This window comes from Gasterosteus aculeatus, chromosome 3, assembly GCF_964276395.1.
Source record: "Gasterosteus aculeatus chromosome 3, fGasAcu3.hap1.1, whole genome shotgun sequence".
NCBI lineage: Eukaryota > Metazoa > Chordata > Actinopteri > Perciformes > Gasterosteidae > Gasterosteus > Gasterosteus aculeatus.
In genome coordinates this window covers 7,851,049-7,872,885 of record NC_135690.1, presented here as the reverse complement: position 1 = coordinate 7,872,885, position 21,837 = coordinate 7,851,049, and the positions used below count along the sequence as shown (strand labels likewise).

Sequence of the window (21,837 nt, the reverse complement as noted above, 5' to 3'; positions counted from 1 at the left end):
CAGGGGGGCACCTTCTTGCACATCCCGTTTGTCATGGGTCTGGAGTATCCAAAGGGAGGAAGAGAACCCGATAGAACCCACGATAGAAAGGCGTTGTGGATCTACAATTTCCCATTTTGATTTTAGGAAGAACTGAATTGAGTCTGAATAATCATTTGTAGTGTGGAGGATTCTGATTTCTTGCAACCAAACAGATACTTTGGATCTTAAAATCTTTATAACATAATTGTGGGTTCTTTTTTTCCTTCTCACCCTTTTCTCTTTTCCTGCCTTTTTCGGTCTCTCGTTCTAAGAATTGTTTTTGTTTTTTTTGCAAGAAATGAAAGTGGGCTCTGAGGTCGCCTCCTACATTTCTGCATATTGCACACACATCGACGTGACTGCAGTAACCTTATGTGCTATAAGGCAAAAATACACCAGTGTAGAGTGCTATCAACTTCTCTGTGATCACACTCTCTCCTCGGTATTTGCACACACGAAGATGAACAACACTCGCAGTGCAGCAGAAACAGGATGCACCACAACCACACACTTTACCATCTCCACGCAGCCATGAGCTTACAGCAGGCGACTGAAGCATAAGTGGAAATGAGGGAAAAACAGAGTGAGAGAAATACATGAGAAGAAGAGATGGTGTGAAGGGAAGCAGGTGATGATGACTCAGAAGCAGCTCGACTCTGTAATGACTTTCAAGCACGGCGGCTGCTTGAGTTCGGCGCCACTTCTTTTGAGGGGATGTCAGATCCTCCCATCTGTGCTCACCGGTCGTCCGTTAATACTTCCTTCTGTTAGAGCAAAACACCCAGCACACCGTCTACTCCTTTGTGCATTTCTGTGTATGTGCCCTTTACTACGGGCAGACTTCATCTTTAACATCTTGGCTCACATGCAGCTCAGTCCATGACTCCCCGGTTACGCTCACAGAACATGAGCTCACATGCAGCAGTTTATGGCACTAATACACAACATCGCAGCAAAAAACGGTCAGCCAATACTAACAGACACATTTTCAAACGAAATGCACCACAATGTTTCCATTTATGGACATCTAAAGGATATCAGGTAAACAGGCCTGTATTTCTTTCCCATTAACATAGTTTGCACTTTGTCCTCGCTGACTGCCTCCATTAGAACGATTCACACACCCTGACCTTCCCCACTAATGTATGTACTGTAATTATATATTCGTTCTGTGTGTTGAGCCTACACTACACCGGTAATTACAAACTAAACTTTGGATTACAACTCATTTGGCAGTGCTCCGAATGTGGCAGTGAGTACATCACGAGTAATTATTCCACACTCAGAGCTCGGCAGTCACCTACTTCAGTTGATAGCAGCGTTCTCCTGCCTCAGCGTGTCAAGGTCGAGCATGGCTAATGGCCAAAACATTGTCATTGTCGCATTGAACGTGGTGTTTAGTGCTGCAGAAAGGCGATGGACTTCGCGTAAGTCAATTGATGGGCTGTGGAGATGGAGTGGAAACGTGGTGCCGCTGTTACCGATTTCACTGTCAAGGAGAGGTAATTTACAGATAAACTCCCACGGCAGCAGAGCGTTCGAATCATCATTGGAGTAAAAAAGGGACAAAACATAGTATAGTGCAAGAAGCCGTTCTCCTCGGGATGATCTATGTTGGTCTTCCAAAAGAAAAAACATCCTCCCACTTGCATGGAAGTTAAACAAACAATGGGAGTTAGTGTATCCGACTTGATAAGAGCTAAGGATTTGTTTTTCATCCAGATTATCCCTTCAACTGCGTATGAGAACTACAACCATCCCATCCGCCCCATCCAAAACCGAGGCATGAACATGGGAGAGGCTTGCTGAAGACCCGGGCCTCTTTATTCAATATGTTTTGCTTGTTTTGTATAATTGATTCTCAGACTTTATCAGGTGCTGCTAAATACTCCGAGCCAGCTGATCTGTGAGGCCCAACTTTTAACATTAAACCCCACAGATGAAAGGTTCATCTGCTTACATCACTGCCATAATTAAACTTGTTTTTTTAATGTGTAAGCATTAATGAAATGCTGCCAAGGATTTCCAATAAAGCTTGAAATCTCAATTCAACAAATATCAAACCCTTGTCATAATTCACAGAAACGTAACCGTACCTCTGTGAGTGCTTGGTGAATGAAACCATCAGCTTGGGGAGACACCTCCCAAGGAGTCTTCTCCTCCACCATGATGGCATCCAGCGTGGCCTTCTCTATGATGACGTCAAAGGACGCGTCGGGGAAGGAGAGACGGCGCACGTCCATCTGATGCCAGGTCATCCCCACGCAGTCGCTGTACCTGTCGCTCATCGTACCGATGCACACGGAGGAGTAGTCTATGTTGGTGATGCCGTGGTAGCCGGCGTTGTACATGTCCCCGCTCATACTGCTGTTTCCACAACCTGAAGGGGAAGAAACAAGAGGGAAGAAAAGGTGAACCTGAGACAGAAGGTCGGGGACAACAGGAGAGGAAGAACAGAGACTGACGTCCACATGTCCCTGATGACTCAACAACATGTTTTTAGTAAATAGTGGCGTGATCGATTCTGCAACAACGTGTGATTAAAAGGTCGTTATGACTGAAACCACCTCCTGCGATTGATGATACACAAACGCACAAACACAGTCTCCATTCGACCAAGCTGCCGTTTATAATGAGAATTGTGACGTGCAAGCGGAGATGGAAGAGGACCATGTGGGCACTCATACAAGGTGCACTCAGGGGGGAAGAAGCATGTTCTGACATGACCTCAGACGGCACAAAAACTCTCACAGGCAACAAGGTCTCTACTTGCAGCTTGTCACCCGCAGAAGGACTAAAGCCAAGGAGGGGGATGAAAGAGGACAAAGGAAATGCAAAAAGATTGCCTCATGTACCACCGCAAGACGAAAATATTCACCTGAATGCTGCATCTCACCCTTTGGATCAGATGACTCACAGTTTGTTTGGAGGAAGAGGAGGAGGAGGAAGGGAAGAGACATGCCAAGGAGGAGAACATGGAGAACACATTCAGTCTTAATGCACATATTCACTTCCAACTTCACGTTTGTTGGTCGAGGAAATGCACTTGATATCTGGTGCTAATGCCAGTCTGTGTGTGCGTGTGCTTGAGGCCGTGCTCCCGGGAAGGTGTGGAGCGTGATGTGAGGGGGAGGAGCTGTGATTTCCGGCAACACGTTGGCACCGGCACCTCTGCTGGAAACGTGTGGCTGGCGCTTGTTATCACCTAACTGCTCCAGCTAATTATTGCTGCGCACGTGTAGGTGTGTCTGTCTGTGTGTATGTGAGAAGGAGAAAGACAGCCTAACACACACATTTAATTCAATACTTGTATGTTATTGTCTTGTAATGAGATATATAAGGATATATATATATATATATGTATATATATAAATAAGGAGATATATGTCTATCAGACATGCACGAATAACCATAAACGCAGAACTAAAGTGAAAACGAGACACCAGCAGCAGACGAATTAGAACATTGCAAAGCAAGAGAAGCATGTTCCAAATACACTGGACAAGTGATAGAGTGTGTCTGCTGTGTGTGTGTGTGTGTGTGTGTGTGTGTGGGAATGTGCGCTGTAGACGTCAGAGCGCTGGCGAACCCGTGATGGCTATCCCTGGACGTTCCAAAACAAGAGAGAAGATATCTCAGCGCTGCGTGTCACACCCAGATCTGGCTTTCCTTATGGACGGACGGGTGAGGAGAGAACGTCTCAGGGTCCAATTACACGGAATCAACAGCTCACTATTTGGTGTACCGGTGTTTTACTTTACGTACCCCAGAAACAAGCAACAGCTTTGGAAACTACATATCGAAAGAGCGAAAGGCGGGCGGACAGACAAGACGTGGTTTGTAGGCAAACAGAAGATCATTTTCCTCTCACATGTCCCCACTCTTCATGTCCCTCCTGGAAGGACATTCGAAAGGGTGGAATGGAAACACGGACGGTGGTTCAGAAGGGAGGCGATGAGGGCCTGTTGTCTGTTTCAAATCCCTCCTGTGCTCCCCCTCTCAAATCCCCCAGCATGCCAGACATGTTTCTGAAGGGTTCCCCTCGCTGGCAGAGCTGTGTGTGTCTGCTGTGTGTGTGTGTGTGTGTGTGTCTGCTGTGTGAGTAAGTGCTTTATTTTTCCATTGCCCCCAGTTTTGAGGAAGAAGTCACACGACGGCTCATTCCTCTGGGTTGTCACGACAATTATAGTTGCCAGGCTGTCATCAAGCACACTACTCTTACTGTGGGTGGTGTCATCAGCCGGTGCCCCCCCTCCGCCCCACCGCGACGTCGGACTAACACAAAAACACACTCACGCTATCAGCCTGCACACAAACGCACACGGGATGTGCTGCCGTTGTGTAAATGTGTGCTTGTTTACGGGGGGAGATCCTGCAGTGCACGCGCAACAATCTGATAATATTTCATTCTGGGTTTGGAGTCCAGGAAAAACTAGAGCCGGAGTCTGTTCTTCACGCAGCTGAAGGCGGGACAGAGAGACGTCCTGGTAGCGCATCCTAACTGGATTATCCAGAGCGGCACAGAAGGAGACTAAAGTTAGAGGTGTCATGTCACTCCGTTCTGCTGGCTGTGTGTGTGTGCAATGGAAAGTTTAAGTACTGGTCTTATGAAGTATCATTCCGCTCATGACAAATAGGCAAAAATAAATGGTGGTGAACATCAATCATCTGCTGTGACAGTTCAACTGTTTGCGTTTGCGCCCATTCATAAGGGAAATTCTTCACAAACGAGAGAAGACAAAAACCAGCTGCTGGTGCAGAGAGGGAACGTTGGCCGAACATGGAAGTGGCTCCTTCCTGCAGACCCACAGATGCTCGTTCCAACAATGGTATGACGTTGCAAGATTGATCTGACAGACCTTCTATCTCACAGGAAGGGAAGCCCCAGATGTAAGCCACTAAAGTAACGCAGCATTCCTCTGCTGCCCGTTCACAGTTGACTTACAAAGCTCCAGCTTTCTGAAAACAGAAATGATTTGCAAAGCAAACTTCTATGATCAAAATGTTTTAAAAGATCAACAGACACCCGCTGGCGTTTCTGGAATTTTCCGTGAGGAATAACCTGATTCAACACTTTGCTAGAATAAACATCAAGCTGGCTGTCTATGTGGGTGCTTAACCTCGTTTGTAGCACACAGGCGTATCGCATTGTGTTCCAGCCGCCTGGTAAACGTAAACCCAGAAGTGGACTTTTATAATTGCATCAAAAGTTTGCATAAGCTAGTTTTCCACCTAGAAAGTACTGCTCCAGGAGACTATCAACTTTTAACATTGGTGCTTCGTTCAGAAATGTGGCAATGTTTGGAAAACAGCAGGCAAAGCAAAACACGTCAGCTTCCTGTATAGTAATTGCATTAGTTTACAGTCACGCTCCTTGACCTTCACGCAGCATGAACCATTGGAGATTTGACCTTTGGACAATCAGATGAACTCTCTCCAGAGGCCATCTATGGTCAGGAGGGGCGGTGGGTGGGGAACCCCTGCGAGCGAGCGAGCGGTGTGAAATATCAAAGCTGCTATCTCTGGGATGAGAAGCGCGCAGCATGGAAACTCCATGATGTCGGAGGCACGCGGCGCACAAAGTCACATCCCGTGTTCAGACACGTTAAGGACGGGGACCGTGGTGAGAATGGTGATGCCCCCCCCCCGCACAGCATGCAGTCCCCGGGCTAGCCCGGAGTTAACCGATGACCACAATGACGCTCCACGAGGGTTCAGACGCAACCGCTGTAATGCCAACGTATGTCAACAGTAATCACGTGGCTCCATGCGACTGTAGGCAGCGAACGTGGTGTAAGGCTTTACTAAGATATTAGTATACAAAACCAACAAACGTGTCACACAACCACCAGACCAAAGTATTTAGAAATAGAAACAGCCTCACGGCTTGTTGTGAGGAGAGAGGGGACACACAGGTATAAAACTAAAGAACATACTGTAAATTGAAGAAAAAAGTGGGGTTAACAAAAATAGATTCACACATCAACTGCCAGCAATCCTCTACAGTGATGAAAGGATATTTAAAGAAAATAAAAAATCAATCAAAGTTGATCTCATCTTTGGATCTAAACTAGATATTTTTTATTCCAACAGTTTCAGACGCTGCAGAGAAGTTGCATCAGCAGAGTTCTCCTTACGAGCCTCTTCTCGCCTCACCTCACAAAAGATACCGTGGTTACGTAACCGGGTGTACGAGATAATTAGTGACTGAATAATTAAATGTGTGCTCGTGACAGTGGGACGGTTTGCTGCAGTGCGAGCCTGCGTGTGTGATGGGATGGAGGATTTTGGAAGGACTCCATTGTATGAATATGGCTCTGTGCTGTGGCAATGAGCCTGAAGCTGCTCTCACATCCAGAAACACCAGCAGGCACGAGGAATGAGGGCTTAATAAATGGCAAGGAGAGGAGAGGAGAGTTATCTTTGCTATTATTTTAGCATGAACTAACAGTTATTGAAAGCTAACCACCTCCTTTATATTACCTAAGCATCATTTCTTTCCCTGCAGAAGTGTACATGCTGCTAAGAATTAAGGATTTGCTGCACTTTTTGGACATTTTGGAGCATTGAAAGCCGTAACGCTTTAAACGTCCCCGTCTGCTCAAAGAAAAACACTCTTTTAAGCACTGTCTTCCTCAGCAAGGTTGAACGACAGGGCAAAAAACAAGAAAAAAATAAAGAATAAGCTGATGATGACTGTGCAGCGGGCAGACAAAGTGTGCGAGATGAGAGCTACCGGGGTGACTAAGAACTGGGAGTGAAAGAAAGACGGAGAGACAGATGGACAGAGTGCGGTGGAGAGCCCAAATGATGCAATCTGATCTCGCTGTGTAACTGAACAACTAGTGGACACACACACACAGACACACACAGACAGCAAGAGTCAGGTGTGTCACTGTAGGTCGGCTCCTTGGAAAAGGATGATGTTGTCACCTGTGACTGACCCAAACAACAACAAAACATTATCACTCAATCTCATAATAGAAAATGGCACCATGAAGCTACAGCAGCAGCTGTTTCCATCCCAATGAAGTGGCTCCACACTTTTATAAGATCTAGTATCACCCCAAATAGTAACTGTGTTGAAGTACAATCCAGATAATAATAAAACAGATATTGGGATGAACAGCCCAACAAACAGTCATGTTCAAGTCACACCGCTGTGAATTGTGGGCAATCTCTTCAGGAAAAGTGGGCAGAAATGCAGACGTGTGCAATGTTTGCATTAAAGGGCTCACAACGTCTGCAAGAGACCTCAAGTCTTAAAAGGCTTCGTAGGAAAAGCATCAAAATGTCTCTCTCTCTCTCTTAACATATTTTGGATCTTATCACTGCAGTGGAAACATTCATATAGTTGCAGCCTGTCAGGATAAACTATACCAGCATGAGTTAAGAGACCTGGAGAAGCTGCTATAGGACGGCGTGCCTGCACAGTTGTGTTAGCAGCCGGGTCTGTCAACAGCTTCCCCCTCTGGCTCCCCTTGACATTCATTACAGCCCGACTGAGTCGGATGCAGAGGTACCAATATTTATATTTCTGTCGAGCTATTCTAGCAAGAAATGATGTGCATGTTGTTGTGTAACCACAGACTGTACAGTTTGTTCGCTTTGACTGACAGTGTTTAAATCTAATGCCACTCACTGTGTTGCAGCACAGAGAAAGTGTGGAAACGCGCATGTGTGTGTGTGTGTGTGTTTGTGTGCAATCAGGTTCACAGGAATAATTATCTCTGCTCCCTTTAATGTGGAGTTAATCCCCCATCACCTGTACTGTGATCTGCCAACACTCTCAAACAGCAACAGTTAAGATCACAAACCTAAAGGTTTGTAGATGAAGTAAGCCGATTTAATTGTTTCTCCAAATGTCCCCCACATTTACCACCTTATGTGAAACTACAACACCAGGCAGGTAGTGTGGGAAATCAGACCAGCTGACAAATATTCATCAGACTCCATGACTGCTACCAAAAGACAGATGTTAAAACAACATTTTACTGCCCATAAAACTACAGCTTTCTGCCTTTTCTCTACATATTTGTCAGGAAGGATTTAAACAAGGCCAAAACCCCCGAAAGATCTTTCAGTGTCCCCGATAGTGTAGTGTTGGTGGATATTCTGACACATGCTGGGAACAAGAACAAACAAACACATACACGGATATACACACCCGACACACACACGTATTATTGTGCGTAGGAGGGAAGAGAATGTAACAGCAGTTTATGCATTCTCAATTAGCCACCTACCAAGACCACGTCTGTGACTAAATGAAAATGGCAGAAAAGGCACAGGTATCCTCAAGTTTTTAAAGACACACACTCACTATGAGCACTCCTCTCCCTGCCTGTGAAGCCCCACACACACACACACACACACACACACACACACACACACACACACACACATGCAGAGGCTCAAACTTGACTGGTCCATTTTCTGCCTGGTTGGCAGCAGAGTTTGTGAGCTCAAGGTGCCTGCGCTTGTATGTAAATGGCTGTTGCTTGACCTTGGAGTGATTATGCATATGGTTCAGGTGTTACAGATGAGAGCCTGGGAGGTGGGGGCTTTATGGCTGACCAAGCATACTGATCCCTGCAGGAGGAAATAGCATGTCTCTCTGCAGTGTCACCGTCTAATCTGAAGATTAGTCAGAATCACACTCGCTGACAGAAATTTGGACGGACGCTCACCTTCGGCCCTCAAACACCTTCTGACCCCTAAAATCACTCAATTTAAAGCGCGCATGGGCTTAAACTCGTTACAGCACCACTGCAACTGGGTGTATGCTGGACAACGTCATTGAATGACTTTGCTTCAGCTGATCACAAAATACAGGTTTGATTATCGATCCAGTTTGTTCAAACAGGGGTCCCGCTGCGTTCATGCGCATGCACAACCTGCATCTGTAGATATGAAGGACGTTGGCTCTTTGTCCATTATCCGACAAACAAATTCATGAGAAGGACAAATCCTTCAATAAGCACATTTGTATGTTTAGTTCTGGAAAAATGGTACAACAAATTAATGACTTATGCAACAGGGCATAAGTCATTGGATTACATTTATTGATAACCCCCTGTCGTATGTTCCAGCTGGCCTGCTGTTTGCCCGTGTATTTAAAAAGTGTTGACGGTTTAACAAGCCCACATCGTCCTACATCGTATTAAACGTACTGAAAAAAGAAGGCGCCGCGTTGTATCCCTCCTCTCATGAGCGCGGGCGTCCTCGCGTCGCTTCCAACAGGTTCCAAAACAGTTACTGTAGTTTGTCCTGAGCCGAGAGTGTAATTGGCAGCCTGCTTTTGGGCCACCAGTGAGCGGCTGACAGCAGTGAAGTCGCTAATGAAGAGTGAGTCAGCCTGTGAGACAGGCTGCTGGATGAAGATGATGATTAATGCTGCATCCCCCCCCCCTCCTCTGGTGTGCTGATACATGCAATATGCCACTACTCTCCACCGCTCCCCGACAGACAGACACACTTTGATGTTCCAGCTGCTCGTCATAAGGAAACTATCATTTATTTAGTGCTGCCTTCATGTATGCCACTCATCTGCATGAGCTTACAAGGGCACAGGGAGAGGAAGGTTGCGCCGCAGGCATCTGCTGCCCGAGTGACTAAGAGCTGGACCGCACTGGGCCGAAGATGATGACAAACGCACACTCCATAGTCTGTTCTCACTGAATCATTACCGCTTCCTGTTTGGCAGGAACTGGGTGTTCTTCTCTCATGAGAAAAGCAAGAAACAAGTACTGTAAGAGGTGAGAAGAAGGACACGAGGAGACTGAGTGACTGTGTGTGTGTGTGTGCGTGTGTGTGTGTGTGTGTGTGTGTGTGTGCGTAAAATACAGATGTTATGTGGTGGGTTTCTCCCAACGGGCTCCTTTAATACTCCATCCAATCCCACCTGTCTGTGACCTTTCGCTTGTGCTTCCTTTAACTGCTCAAATCCAACGCTGTGATGTCACGCCGGGAGGAAGGAGGAAGTGCTTATATGGTCATGGGAACAGGAACCGCCAGAGGAGCTGTCACATGTCACTGTAGTAATATCTGTGGTGCTGTCGGGCTACCTGCGGCGTTAAGAGCGCTCCCTTTGGGTTGCAAGGGAGAGAGGGAGAGAGAGAGAGAGAGAGAGAGGTATGAATGACACTCAATTTGGTGCAAACGGGAGGACGAGGGACGTGAATGGCTGCGGCGGTGAATGGGGATGAGAGCGGAGGAATCTAATGGGTGGGGTGGGCAGTCAAAGGAAAGCGATGAGGAAGAAGAGCAGGCTGACATAGGAAAGTGTGAAAAGGAGTAATTGCAGAGTGCGACGACAAAGAGGAGAGGCTGGAAGTGAGCGGGTGGCATGACGTATTCAGACTTCTTCTTCTTCTCTCTCCAGCTTCCCTGATGAGGCATCTCTGCTGCAGCGTCGACTCCAGCAGCATACTTGATGAGAGAGCCGGTGCAGCTCCCGCATCTCCACACGCACTCCCACTGCCTGTCTCTCCCTTCCTCGCCCACACAAACACGCACAGGGTTACAAGAGGGCTTCCACTGTCAACTACTCTTTTCGTGAAGTAAAACATTTGTTTACACAAGATGCATTAAAAGGAAAATAAACTAACACACCAACCACAAACCCATAGTTGGTGTGGAAGATTAACTTAAAAAGAGCCATGTTGTTTTTCTTGAATTGATATTTTGCAACTTGGTTCGTGATTGATAAATAAATGTAGTAGCCGTTGGACATTACACGGCTGTTTTAATATTAATATTATTTATCCTAAAAACGCATATGGTGAATCATTCCTCTGCATCTGTCTAAAGACTTCAGCAGTTACTGACAGTGTGGGCTCCATGGTAACTGATAGCGTGAGAGACAAAGGTTAACTCACATTCAACTCAAAGACGCTTCGCCGTTTAAAAACGTGTTTGTCGTATTATGGAACCGGCCTTTTCGATTAGTTTTCATCTAAGTCCATGCGGGCTGAGCATAATAATATCCATGGCACAATAAACTTCACTCATACAAACACTGATCAGGTGGACCGAGCTGTGAGGTTGTACTTTAGAAGTGTACTTATCTCTCCATCACAAAGAGTAGTATTTCTCTGCAGATGAAACAGCTTTACTTTATGAAAAGCAGACTTCTGTACAGATCATGGCAGCTGCCCCTCCCCTCCTGACCCACCAGGCCCTCAACAAACGTACTTACAAGAGCATAAACACACACACAAACACACACACACATAATACTAGAAGCAGATTAAAGTCAGTATTAACAGATGAACAGCTGAAATGGCATACAATTTCCTCCCTGCATGAATACAAGCGGAAAGATTACGAGTTGCATCGGGCCGAGGCCCGTCCTGCAGTCACAATCAGGTCCAAATGATCTAAACATATGCTGCTTGTACATAAATGAGAGTGAGTGTAAACCGTCTCGGATGTGACTTAAACTGTTGATCTTCACTTCCTGTCAATAGAGCTGAACTTGTCTGGGTGACACAAACAGAATAATTGGATATTTTGTGAATGACTATTTATACTGTAAGAACATTTAAAGGCAGTCATTTGGTACTGTAAAAGTTAATAAAAGTTCATTTAAATACTCTCAGTTTAGCTGGAATCTCCAGCTTATAGCAAGTGATCCATCTGCCCCACCGATGTTGCATTAGCAGTTATCAGGAGCAGTTAAGCTTCGTCACGACGATCGCAGAATATTTATGATTTGACAGCTGTTTTTTCTGTGTAAAACTGAACAGCTGTGTTCATCTCGTTCACGCTTGTCTTCATTTTTTTTTAAAGGTATGAATTAATATCCTACTTATTAATCCTGCATACCGAGTGCTGATCGGTCAGTTGCTTCTCTCACAGAGATGAACAATCAGCGCAGCGTAATTTGAAATAGTAAGCCAATGCAGCCAGCAGAAGGGAAAATGCTCCTAAAAATAACTTTTGAAAATGATGCCTGGGGAAATGACAATGTTTGACGCTCCAAATGGCCAAAGTTAAAAGCTGCCCAGTGCTATTAACCACAATATTTCGACTCATTACTTACGAGAAGAAACACCCACAATCTACAAAATATCTCCCCTCTTTTTTTTGTCCTTACAACTGGGACATCACATCTTCCTGTATTCCCAAATGGTCTCTCCCCGGCCAACTCATTCACTCCGCCCTTAACCCCCATATTGCAGAGAAATGCATTATGAAGAAGATTAAGGCCTTGATGGTAAGTGTGAGGCAGAGACAGAGAGGAGGGGAGGTTCTCAGAAGGACGGGAGGATATAATGCTTCACAGTGGTTAAGTCTGCTGCCAAAAAGTAGTTACATCATCGCAGGTCAGCGAGGCAAAGTGTAATCATGATAGAGATGATGAGGGGATGAGAGAGGGAGGAGTAAAATAGAGGAGGAGAGGACGGGCAGACCAGATGTCAGCTCCTGAAGATGAAAATGAGTTAGACTGACTGCAGAGGCTGCATGCTTACAAAAACATGCCTAATGAGAGGGGTAAGAAAGTCACTTGAACACATACGCATGAAAGAAAAAAAGACAAAATTGCAATGAAAATGCAATGCACATACAAAAAATATAACACACAAACAACATACAAGAAAAAATAAGACTGTGGTGTGATGCAATTGGACAGATGAGAACATCTTAATCCCCTATTTGGTGCCCTCATCCTTACTTCCACCAGCCCTCCCTTTACCTATCTATAATGTGTATTGCACAGCTACAGATTCCAGAGGAGAAAGGGTTGCCTGGGATAAAAAGAAATAAAAAAGACAGAGAGAAGGACACATAGGGACAGAAACTGACCAGAAAACAGAGCATTTACAGGAGAAACAGAGAGACACGATGTGAGGTACAAGAGCGAGGAGACCCTTGAAAAATAGAAAAGGGGGCAGCAGCAAAAGCCGAACTGGGAATAAGGACAGGTGATGGGACATGCATCAATCATACTTGAAGGAAGCAAAGACAAATAAGTCAGAGTAGACTCTGAGGGGAGAAGACGTGGTGGACGTGTCAGTGTCAAACGTAACTGTGCACAGTGTAAAAACTGGAGAGACTCGTTACCAAACAGCTTCCTGAACAGCATTTATAATCACAGCATATATGACCAGCACAGCAAGTAGGGAAACCACAGGCATCTGAAAGAGGCCGTGTGTCTGCACGCAGCACTCTCATCCTGCTTTGGGATTGTGTGTGCCGGGCGACACACTTTAAACATGTGGATTCTGAATGTGGATTTAATCTGCATGGGAACACCAGGTCTGGATCGACTCCCAGTTGTAGGATTTGTGAAAATCTGCAGCTCAACTCTCTCTTTTCTCTCAATCTTTCTTCATTCGTTCTCGTCTTTTTTTTTTTTCTTCTTCCTACTCCTTTTCATGAACCCGGTAACTGGTACGTTGACCAAACTTCATTTCCTGTCCCTCTAAAAGTGGAACGAATAGTTTGGTGATTACAAAGAAGCATTTAAGGTTTGCAGTTTAATCAGGTTATGTCACAATTAACGGATAGAGTGATATACTAATTATATTATAATGTCAATAACAATTCAATGTGATAATTATGTAGTTCCCTTCCTTAGTCCCCAAGAATAAAAGGCTGGTAAAAAAAAAACAGATACTTATGGTCGGGACATGCAGCTTTAGCATTCAGTCTTGTAGCATGATAACACGTATATAGCTTTGACATATTTAGGACCGGCTACAATATTCTTTTCAAATGGGCCAAAAAAGTCTGCTTTTGTCAAACTGAAATCAGAAAAAAGAGCATTCATTAAAATAAAACAACAAATAGCACAAATAGTTCTACAATAAGGATATGATCTGAAATTAAAAACCCATTGTTTAAAGAATCACCATATATTTGGGGTGGTTATTTTGCCACTGTGATGCCCCACACGTATGAGTAGGGTCTACCTAACTGTCGCCCTATAGGTGAGCCTTGGTGGGGCATTGTCCTGATGGCTAATGGAGAGCACCTGGGCCCGGTGTCTCCTAAGCTATATATGCCATGCCCCTGCCAGTTGAAGGGGGAACCGGAGAGAAGATCCAGAGGAGGATCGAGAGGAGGATCCAGAGGAGGCAGACCTGGCCTTCGCTCCCTGCTGCAGTCTCCATGCATTTCTGTTGTGTTTGAGTTGTTCTTTTCATTCACACACATCCACACTTACACCACTGAATTACTGACTTCCCACCTCATAGGATTCTTATGGTTTTTGGATATGGGTTATAATTTAAGTTCTTCCTGTTAGGGTTATACTTTAATAAACGTATATTCTTTACTCTCATACACCGTCTCCTGCTCCTGATGTTTGGCATAGCTTGAGCCAGCTATGACACCACTGTTTTATGCGCCATGCTTGCAGGTAAAAAGTTAGCTCACTTTACCAGTGTTAAGTCACCCACGTCACAGTGGTGTCTGCACAAGATATACATGCATATGCATGTCTATGAAACACAGCAGACTGTACAGCCGTAGTCCATGAAGCCCCCCCCCTCATTCGGCACACACACACAGAAACAACACCACCACCTTCTTATTACAAACCAACTATAAAATGAATGCATTACAATGTTTTTTTTAATTAAATATTGTCATGGGTGGGAGGTAGCCATGGCAACAGGCAGACGAACTGACTCTGCAAACGAGGTTTGGTTTTATTCTGTCCCCCCACAAACTCCAGCATGACTTATTACTGCATGGATTGTTTTGAATACTGCGTTGAATTAAAGAACAAAAAAACATTGGCTTTGTCTCAGTTGACTAACAAAAACTGTCTCACGTTGTTCCTTTCTTTCTCTTTCTTTATTTTGTGTGTGTGTGTGTGTGTTAACCTGTTAAGCACACTTAGCGTTACTCACCATTGCAGACCAGCTGCTCTCTGATCCCCTGTACAGGCTAATATGGGCCATGCCAACACACACACACACTTCTTTGTTATGCTCTAATGGCGCTAGCTGATCCTACAGGACGAGATAATCCTCCATGCAAACGTGAGACTTCTCTTCAAAATACCTTTTCACTTACTGCTTCTCCACTATCCGTTTGTAACGTCCTGCCTGAACGCAGCCGCAGTCGACCATGTAACTTGTAATGCAACTAACTAACTGACAGTAGAGAGCAGGGCAGCTTCTTCCTGCTCGTATGCTCCTAGTTAACAGCTTAAGTGGAGGATGAAATGAATGGCAAATAAAGAAGGCGGTTCCATGTTTATGTTCCCCTTTAAAGAGGGAAATTGTCGACCCCTCTGGCTGTAGATTCTTACTTTTGTTTGTGCCGTCTCTCCCTCTGAGATCCAATAAGAGACGTGAGGAGAGCCATAATAAATCCTTCCAATTAAAAGAAAGTGCAACAAATGATTATTCTCCCTCTTGTTCCCTTTAATCCCTTGATTTATCAAAGAAATCATAATTTCCCAAAAATGATAAATTGAGACATTGAAAGGGCTCGTTGTGTCCAACCAACAGTCATAAACCAAAAGCTATTCAGCAAACAATCTAAGAAGACAACCAGAAAATATTCTTATTAAGAGGCTAGTTGAGCTATTAAGTTGAATTTTAGCGCGCGGAGCAGAGCCGGCTCGGGCCGGTCGAAGCCAGCGATGTGCAGTGATGGACCTGAGGGGACAGGCGGCTTTCAGCGACCCGGCGTCAGTTTCCACCGTTAATCAATTCAATCTCTCTCACACACGTAGCTCATCTCGCCCTCGCTGTGCTCCTTAACTTGTCTCACTGAACACGCTGGTCAGTTCATCCGAGCAACGACACCCACAGTAATACATACAGAAACTGTGCAGAGCAATTGTCCTGCAGGGGGGGGGGGGGGGGTCTCCGTGTTAGTTTAATAGCTTTAAACGCTAATTACCTGGATTTTTATTCCATTCGGTTATTTTATTTTGTGAACGCTGACCAATAAGCTCCGGGTCCGACCAACATTATAACAACTGCGGGAGGTTTGTTTTCCCCAATAAAGATCTCAGCAGGGTACCAATAAAAACCGGCAAGCAGCTGAAGCAGGCGACACTCTGTATGGTAAAATGCAATAGGAAACCAGCATCATCAATCAGCGCTCAGAAAATAAAAACGTTGTTGTGTAAGCAGAAGCAGCGCGCCGTACGATGACTTTGACCGTGGTTATGTCGGAGACTTGTTCGTGAAACTGAATCTGTTGATTAGATTATGTCCACTCATTAGACGCTGCCATGCATGCGTCATCACTGACGGAATACACTGCTGCTCACACCACAGTTTAGTCAGAATTGTACAAAAGATCCGATTCGGCGGGTCTAGTGTTTTCTCGGGGACTCTCCATATCTCCATGGTGACGCACAGGGTGGATGTTCATGTGACTTTCTGCTGTGTTTACATTTTCATACGAGTTATAAATGCCGCCGGGCAATCATATGATTACTACCTTGATGTCACCCTGCCATATCTCAATCAGCAGGCACGTCTGTTCAAAGTGGTGTAACGGCCCTGACTTCCATCAACAGATTACGACAGTGCGTCACACGGCGTGCGGAATTGTGCTCAGGTTGAGCTGACAGAAATTAAAACTAATAAAGCAGAAGAGTAACACGGAGGAGAAAGCCTCAGAGGATCAACAGAACCAGGAACACAATAACAACCCTGCTATGTGGAGAAATTGCTGCTGCACTGCAAAACAACACCACCGGTTTTGTTTGTTTTCTTTTTTAACCACCTGAAAGTCAGTACAAAGCACAACGCGCAGAGCTGTGACGCCAACGGCGAAAAATAGCTGCCAATTCCCACAAACATCACATAAATAGGGACCTTAAACTGTGAATCCAAACATCTGACAAGGCAAGCTGTCCTACAGACGCAGAGATCACCGAATAGCGGTGCGTGTCTATGACACGGGGAGAAGGCACACGGAGAGTTATGTAAGAATATCACGACCCAGTATGTGTGCCATGCAAGAAGTCAGAGACGGAGAGAAAAAGATGCACGAGCAGCCAGGACGTGAAGCAAAGATGAAGCACTGCCGCTGCGTTGTGTCCACACACGGAGGGAAGAAGCACCCCGAGAACTGGCAGCAGACAAACGGAGGCTGCGGGAGTGAATCTGTCAAGTTAGAAAGCACCACCATGCAGGGGCCAAAAGCGTTAGCGGGTTAGCGTGAGCTACGTTGGTGGACAGCAACGCCCTTCAAACAGACCGGGGGGGGGGGGGGAGAAGAGGGACGAACGCATCCACGTGCGGGTGGGGGCGAGGCGGACGCGATGATGCAGAGGTGGAGGTGTGAGCCTGTTCGCCTGCAGCATTACAAGCGGTGTTATGTAAGAGTTCTGGGGACAGTGTCGCACAGAGCCAGAGCGCTTTCCCGAAAATGGGATTGGAAAAAAAAAAAACATGCACGGAAAAATAAAAATAAACGGTGTGTTAAACAGCTCGGCTGCAGGACGGTGAGGGGATTCGGAGACATATGCAGAAGGTACTCGTGTGAATACAGTGATAATTCTGCGGCGGCTGGGCTGTGCAATGGGCCTCACACTGTGAGTGACTATGAATATGTCATTAACAACATCTGTGGCTTTCCTGCTATGCGATGTAAACATGCTGCGAATGCCAATACTCAATAACATATCGAGCACCGGCACCTACTGCGCTCTCCACAGTGGACTGTGAACACCTCGGGGAAGCAAGCGCGAGCCGTACATCCTCGCTCTATTGACGACCGGCTCACGGGCGGCAAAATGTACACCGCCCCACGCCTATTCACCGGTGATTATAGCCCATAACTCTACGTTACCACAGAAGGGCGGCAGTGGCAGTGCGTCACTGCAGAGGTTTAAATGCATTGGCGCACCGATGACGCACGCCCACCGCTGCGATTGGGCCGTTGACGGGGCTTTCCCAGCACACGGTTGATGCGGTAATGACGCCATTGAGACTCGGAGCACAGCGCCTGGCTGGCTCCCCTTCTTTCACAGTCAAGCACCAACAAAAACGTCGGGTGACGGCGTTGTATCGGTAGAGTTTTACAACATTGGAGCAAACAGTAATACAATGTAGTGTGTGTGTGTGTGTGTGTGTGTGTGTGTGTGTGTTTGGAGGTGTGAAGAGTGTATGCTAATCTTTGTGCGTACACGGTCCTGCTAAGTGATGCTGACACTGCGGAGGTCGTCTAGTGCGGCGCCTGCACGGCACATCCATCGACATTTGTCCATTCGGACGTTTCAGAAGCGCGTAGGTCACTCGTAATAAATAGAATATCCGCTTGTCTGGCACCGTTCCATTCAGTCATCCGTAAACCCTCATGTGGGCACACAGACGTTATTATTTGTGAAAGCTTCATGTGTTTTTAAGCAGAGTCCAGGCCGTTGTCTTAATGTCTCACATGTTGATTCTGTGGGACGGAGCCTGTCGCCGTAAACCCGGATGGAAGTGTACAAGGTCGCCGGGAAGTGACTTTTTGTGCCACCACACACACAGCGATTGTCACAGCAAGGGAGGATCGCCCCTGTCCCCGCCACCAAAGAGCAGCGCGTCTCTGAGTGCGTCCACATGACCCTTCTTCTGGGGGTCGGCATAATGTCTTTGTGAGAAATGCACAGCGAGCTCCGGGATGACACTTCAGCTCTTGAGAGGCGACTTTGGCTGCAGATGCACCTCTCGGGAGCCACTCCTCCTTCCTCCCCCGTCTCTTCAGGGGGAGGGGGAGCGAAGAGGGGACAGGAAGTGGGGGGACGGAGGCGGCCCGCGAGGGTAATGTGATGCGGCGGTGGGCAGTGCAGACAGAGGAGGTGGTTTGAATGCCAATCACCGGTATCTTACCCAGCCTCAAAACTGTTGTGTTCCAACATTGTGTTTGTAGCATAAAACCTTTAGAGGCGACTACTTCCTCACAGTTTCACGAAAGCTTACAATGAGATAATGCATTCACATCGGCCAGGTTTACAGGTGTATTAAGATTACGCTGCTGAAGTGAGATGGTGGATTACATCTTTCAGTTCATGCACATGCACAACAACAACAACACATCTACAAGCAAGCTGGCTGAAGCATACGTTGTAGGTGGGTAGAACAGATGTCAAACTTTCCCCAAATTACAAAGGATTTTGTTTCCCTTTGTATTGAAAAGCTCTTTGACACACACACACACACACAGACACACAGACACGCACACAGTAGAGCACCCTCTGTGCTCTGGTTATCAGGGCCGGGCCCATCGATCATCCCAGCCTGGTTGCCCGGGTAACCCCGTTATTATTCAAAGCACGGTGCACCAGCTTGCAGAGAAAGCAGGGTGTATGTGTGTATGCAAGTGTGTGTGTGTGTGTGTGTGTGTGTGTGTGTGTGTGTGTGTGTGTGTGTGTGTGTGTGTGTGTGTGTGTGCGTGCGTGCCAGTTAGGTAATGGAGGTTCCCATTGGCTCATGCGCAAAGCATCCTCCCTGATCTGCATACCAGAGGACATATATACACAAACACGCACACACATGCACATGGGATATATGCATATATATATGTGTATATTTTTTTCTATATGATAGCTTAAAAATGATTCACATTCTCCTTAAATTTATCACCTACCACAACATCTCCCCCTCCTCCCTCCTACACTCCCCCACCACCCATGTGATTTTTTTCATTCAGCATCTTTCCTCCATTTTCGTTCCCTGCTTTGCTGCATTTCATTCAGCACGCACACCTTTCTGCGCTCTCCCTCTCTGATTTTTCATTCACATTCTGCGGCTCAAAGGCTCATTCATAAACACCACCACTCCTTACAGCGGCAAAGGGTAGGGGGGTGGGGAGGGGAGGGGAGGGCGGGACGGAGTGTGGGTGGGTTGCCCTTACTGACTTATTGACTACTGCGCGGTGAGGGCTCCCAGAAAACGGAAAACAGCCAATCCGGAAGCCGAGGAGGAGGGGAGGGAGGAGAGAGCGGGGCACGAGAGAGAAAATGAGCACTGGGAGAGGATGGGGCAAGAATCCCTCCGCTTCAAACTACACCCTCCTCCACCTCATCTGTTCCTCTTCCTGTCATTCATTCATCCACACACCCGCCATTCACACACACACACACCTCCTCTGCTGCAGTTTTGGATCTGCTCTGCTGCAGACGTTTCAGCGCATCCAGTTAAAAACCGACAGTGTGGCAATGCTGACATGTTGTGTCAGTGGACATCGTGTGCGTGTGTGTGTCCAAAGGACACTGCAGACTGAATAAGCTCTGTTGTATGTGAGCAGCCGCATGCATCTCTGCATTATCTTGTTCTTGACCAACTGCTTGATCTCAATGCTGACAGTTATTAATTCACCCAACAAGACAGACCCTTCATTACCATCGATGCGAGACGTCCGTCTGATTAACATATCACACCACTTCCTTCGTTGAACAACACCGAAGAACAAACTGGATGGCCACCGCCATCATGAACTTGGGTAGTGACGGGGGGGGGGGCGGAGCTGATACAAGCCTATCTGATCAGGCGTGCACCGCCTCCAGCCGCCACAGGAAGGAAGGGCTGCAATCAATACAAGAAAGGGCAAGCAGGGAAGCGGCCGAGGCCTGTCCCGGTTCTATTATCCCTCTGAAAGCCGCCTGTTTCTCACAGCCTCGCCGCCGTTGTCATTCAAAGTGCGAGGAGGAGGCGTGCGTGTGCATGCGCTTTGCCTGTGACGAGAGTGAGGGACGTGAGAGAAGGAAGGGACGATAGCAGCAAAGAGAGAGAGGAGGACACGTGAAAAATGGACGGAGGCACGAGGAGAAGAGGGAGGACGGGGGTGAAGGCAGGAGAATAACAAGCGGATGTGGAGCGGAAAACCGTTAAGTAAAAAAAAGAAAAAGGTGCAAAGGGTCACATGGAAAACTGTGGAAACTCAACTCTAGAAATGAGGGCTGAACTAAACAGCATATCTGATATCAGCCAGATCTTCTGACAGCTGCAAGGACATAACTCCAGACTTCAAATCTCTCTCTGACTTTCCATCCCATCAGCATTTCATCTCAGCGTGTGCGCCTGCATGTTTGCGCGTGTGTGTGTGTGTGTGTGTGTGTGCATTTCTAACACTGCAGAAGAAGAGGATGAGATCATCCTGCTCAGCATACATGTTCCTACAAACAAGCAGCGTACAACACGGTTCTTCCCAGAACACACAGACACACAGAGATAAAACGGTACGTCTGCTCTGCAGAATCTCGCAGCGTGAGGTAGGAGTTTTTTTTCTGAGCAACACAGCTGTCTGAATCTACAATAGTAATTCTTTTAATAATTTGACGTTCACGTTGAGTGTCATAATAATCTACAATAGATACTCGACAAACGTCTCTGCTGACATGTCAGTTTCTGAACACAGAAGCCAACCAACATTTAGTGGGACTCTCCATGAAGAGTGCAGCTCCCACAGATCTCCACACTGTCGTAAACGCCTCCGCTATATATACACACACACATATAGCCGGACTGAGTGGACACACAGGTGGACGTCTTTGACTTCCAGAAGGAGGAAGTGAGGCAGCGTTGGAAGGATTGGGGGTCGGAGACTGAATGAATGAATGCTAAAGGCAGAGAGGGCAGCGTTGACGTGGTAATGTTCTTTATAAAGGGCTAATGTCGTTGTAGTCAAGCCACTAGGCCATACATAGTTACACAACAGCTGACTGAACAGTCACACTGAGGATCTTTCACTATTTCGTAGCCAGTAAACACCGGCTTACGTCACCCTCAGGAGCCGGAGGAAGCCACCAAGCGACGGGACAATGATGTCAGTGGCTGAGCTAAATGGAGGCAGCGATGCAGGACAGTTTAGGAGAAGCTAAGACACACTCTAGACATTGTTTGCCCC

General features: G+C 46.5%; 1 protein-coding gene across 3 annotated transcripts in view; it reads right to left on the bottom strand.

Annotated features, from left to right (window-relative positions):
- ece2a (endothelin converting enzyme 2a) overlaps window positions 1-21,837 on the bottom strand; it is a 44,088-nt gene that overhangs the window by 17,551 nt on the left and 4,700 nt on the right. For all 3 annotated transcript variants that reach the window (XM_040170338.2, XM_040170339.2, XM_040170340.2), the window contains exon 3: window positions 2,118-2,401. In XM_040170338.2, the coding sequence (XP_040026272.1) occupies window positions 2,118-2,401 (284 nt within the window). The remainder of the gene's footprint in view (window positions 1-2,117; window positions 2,402-21,837) is intronic.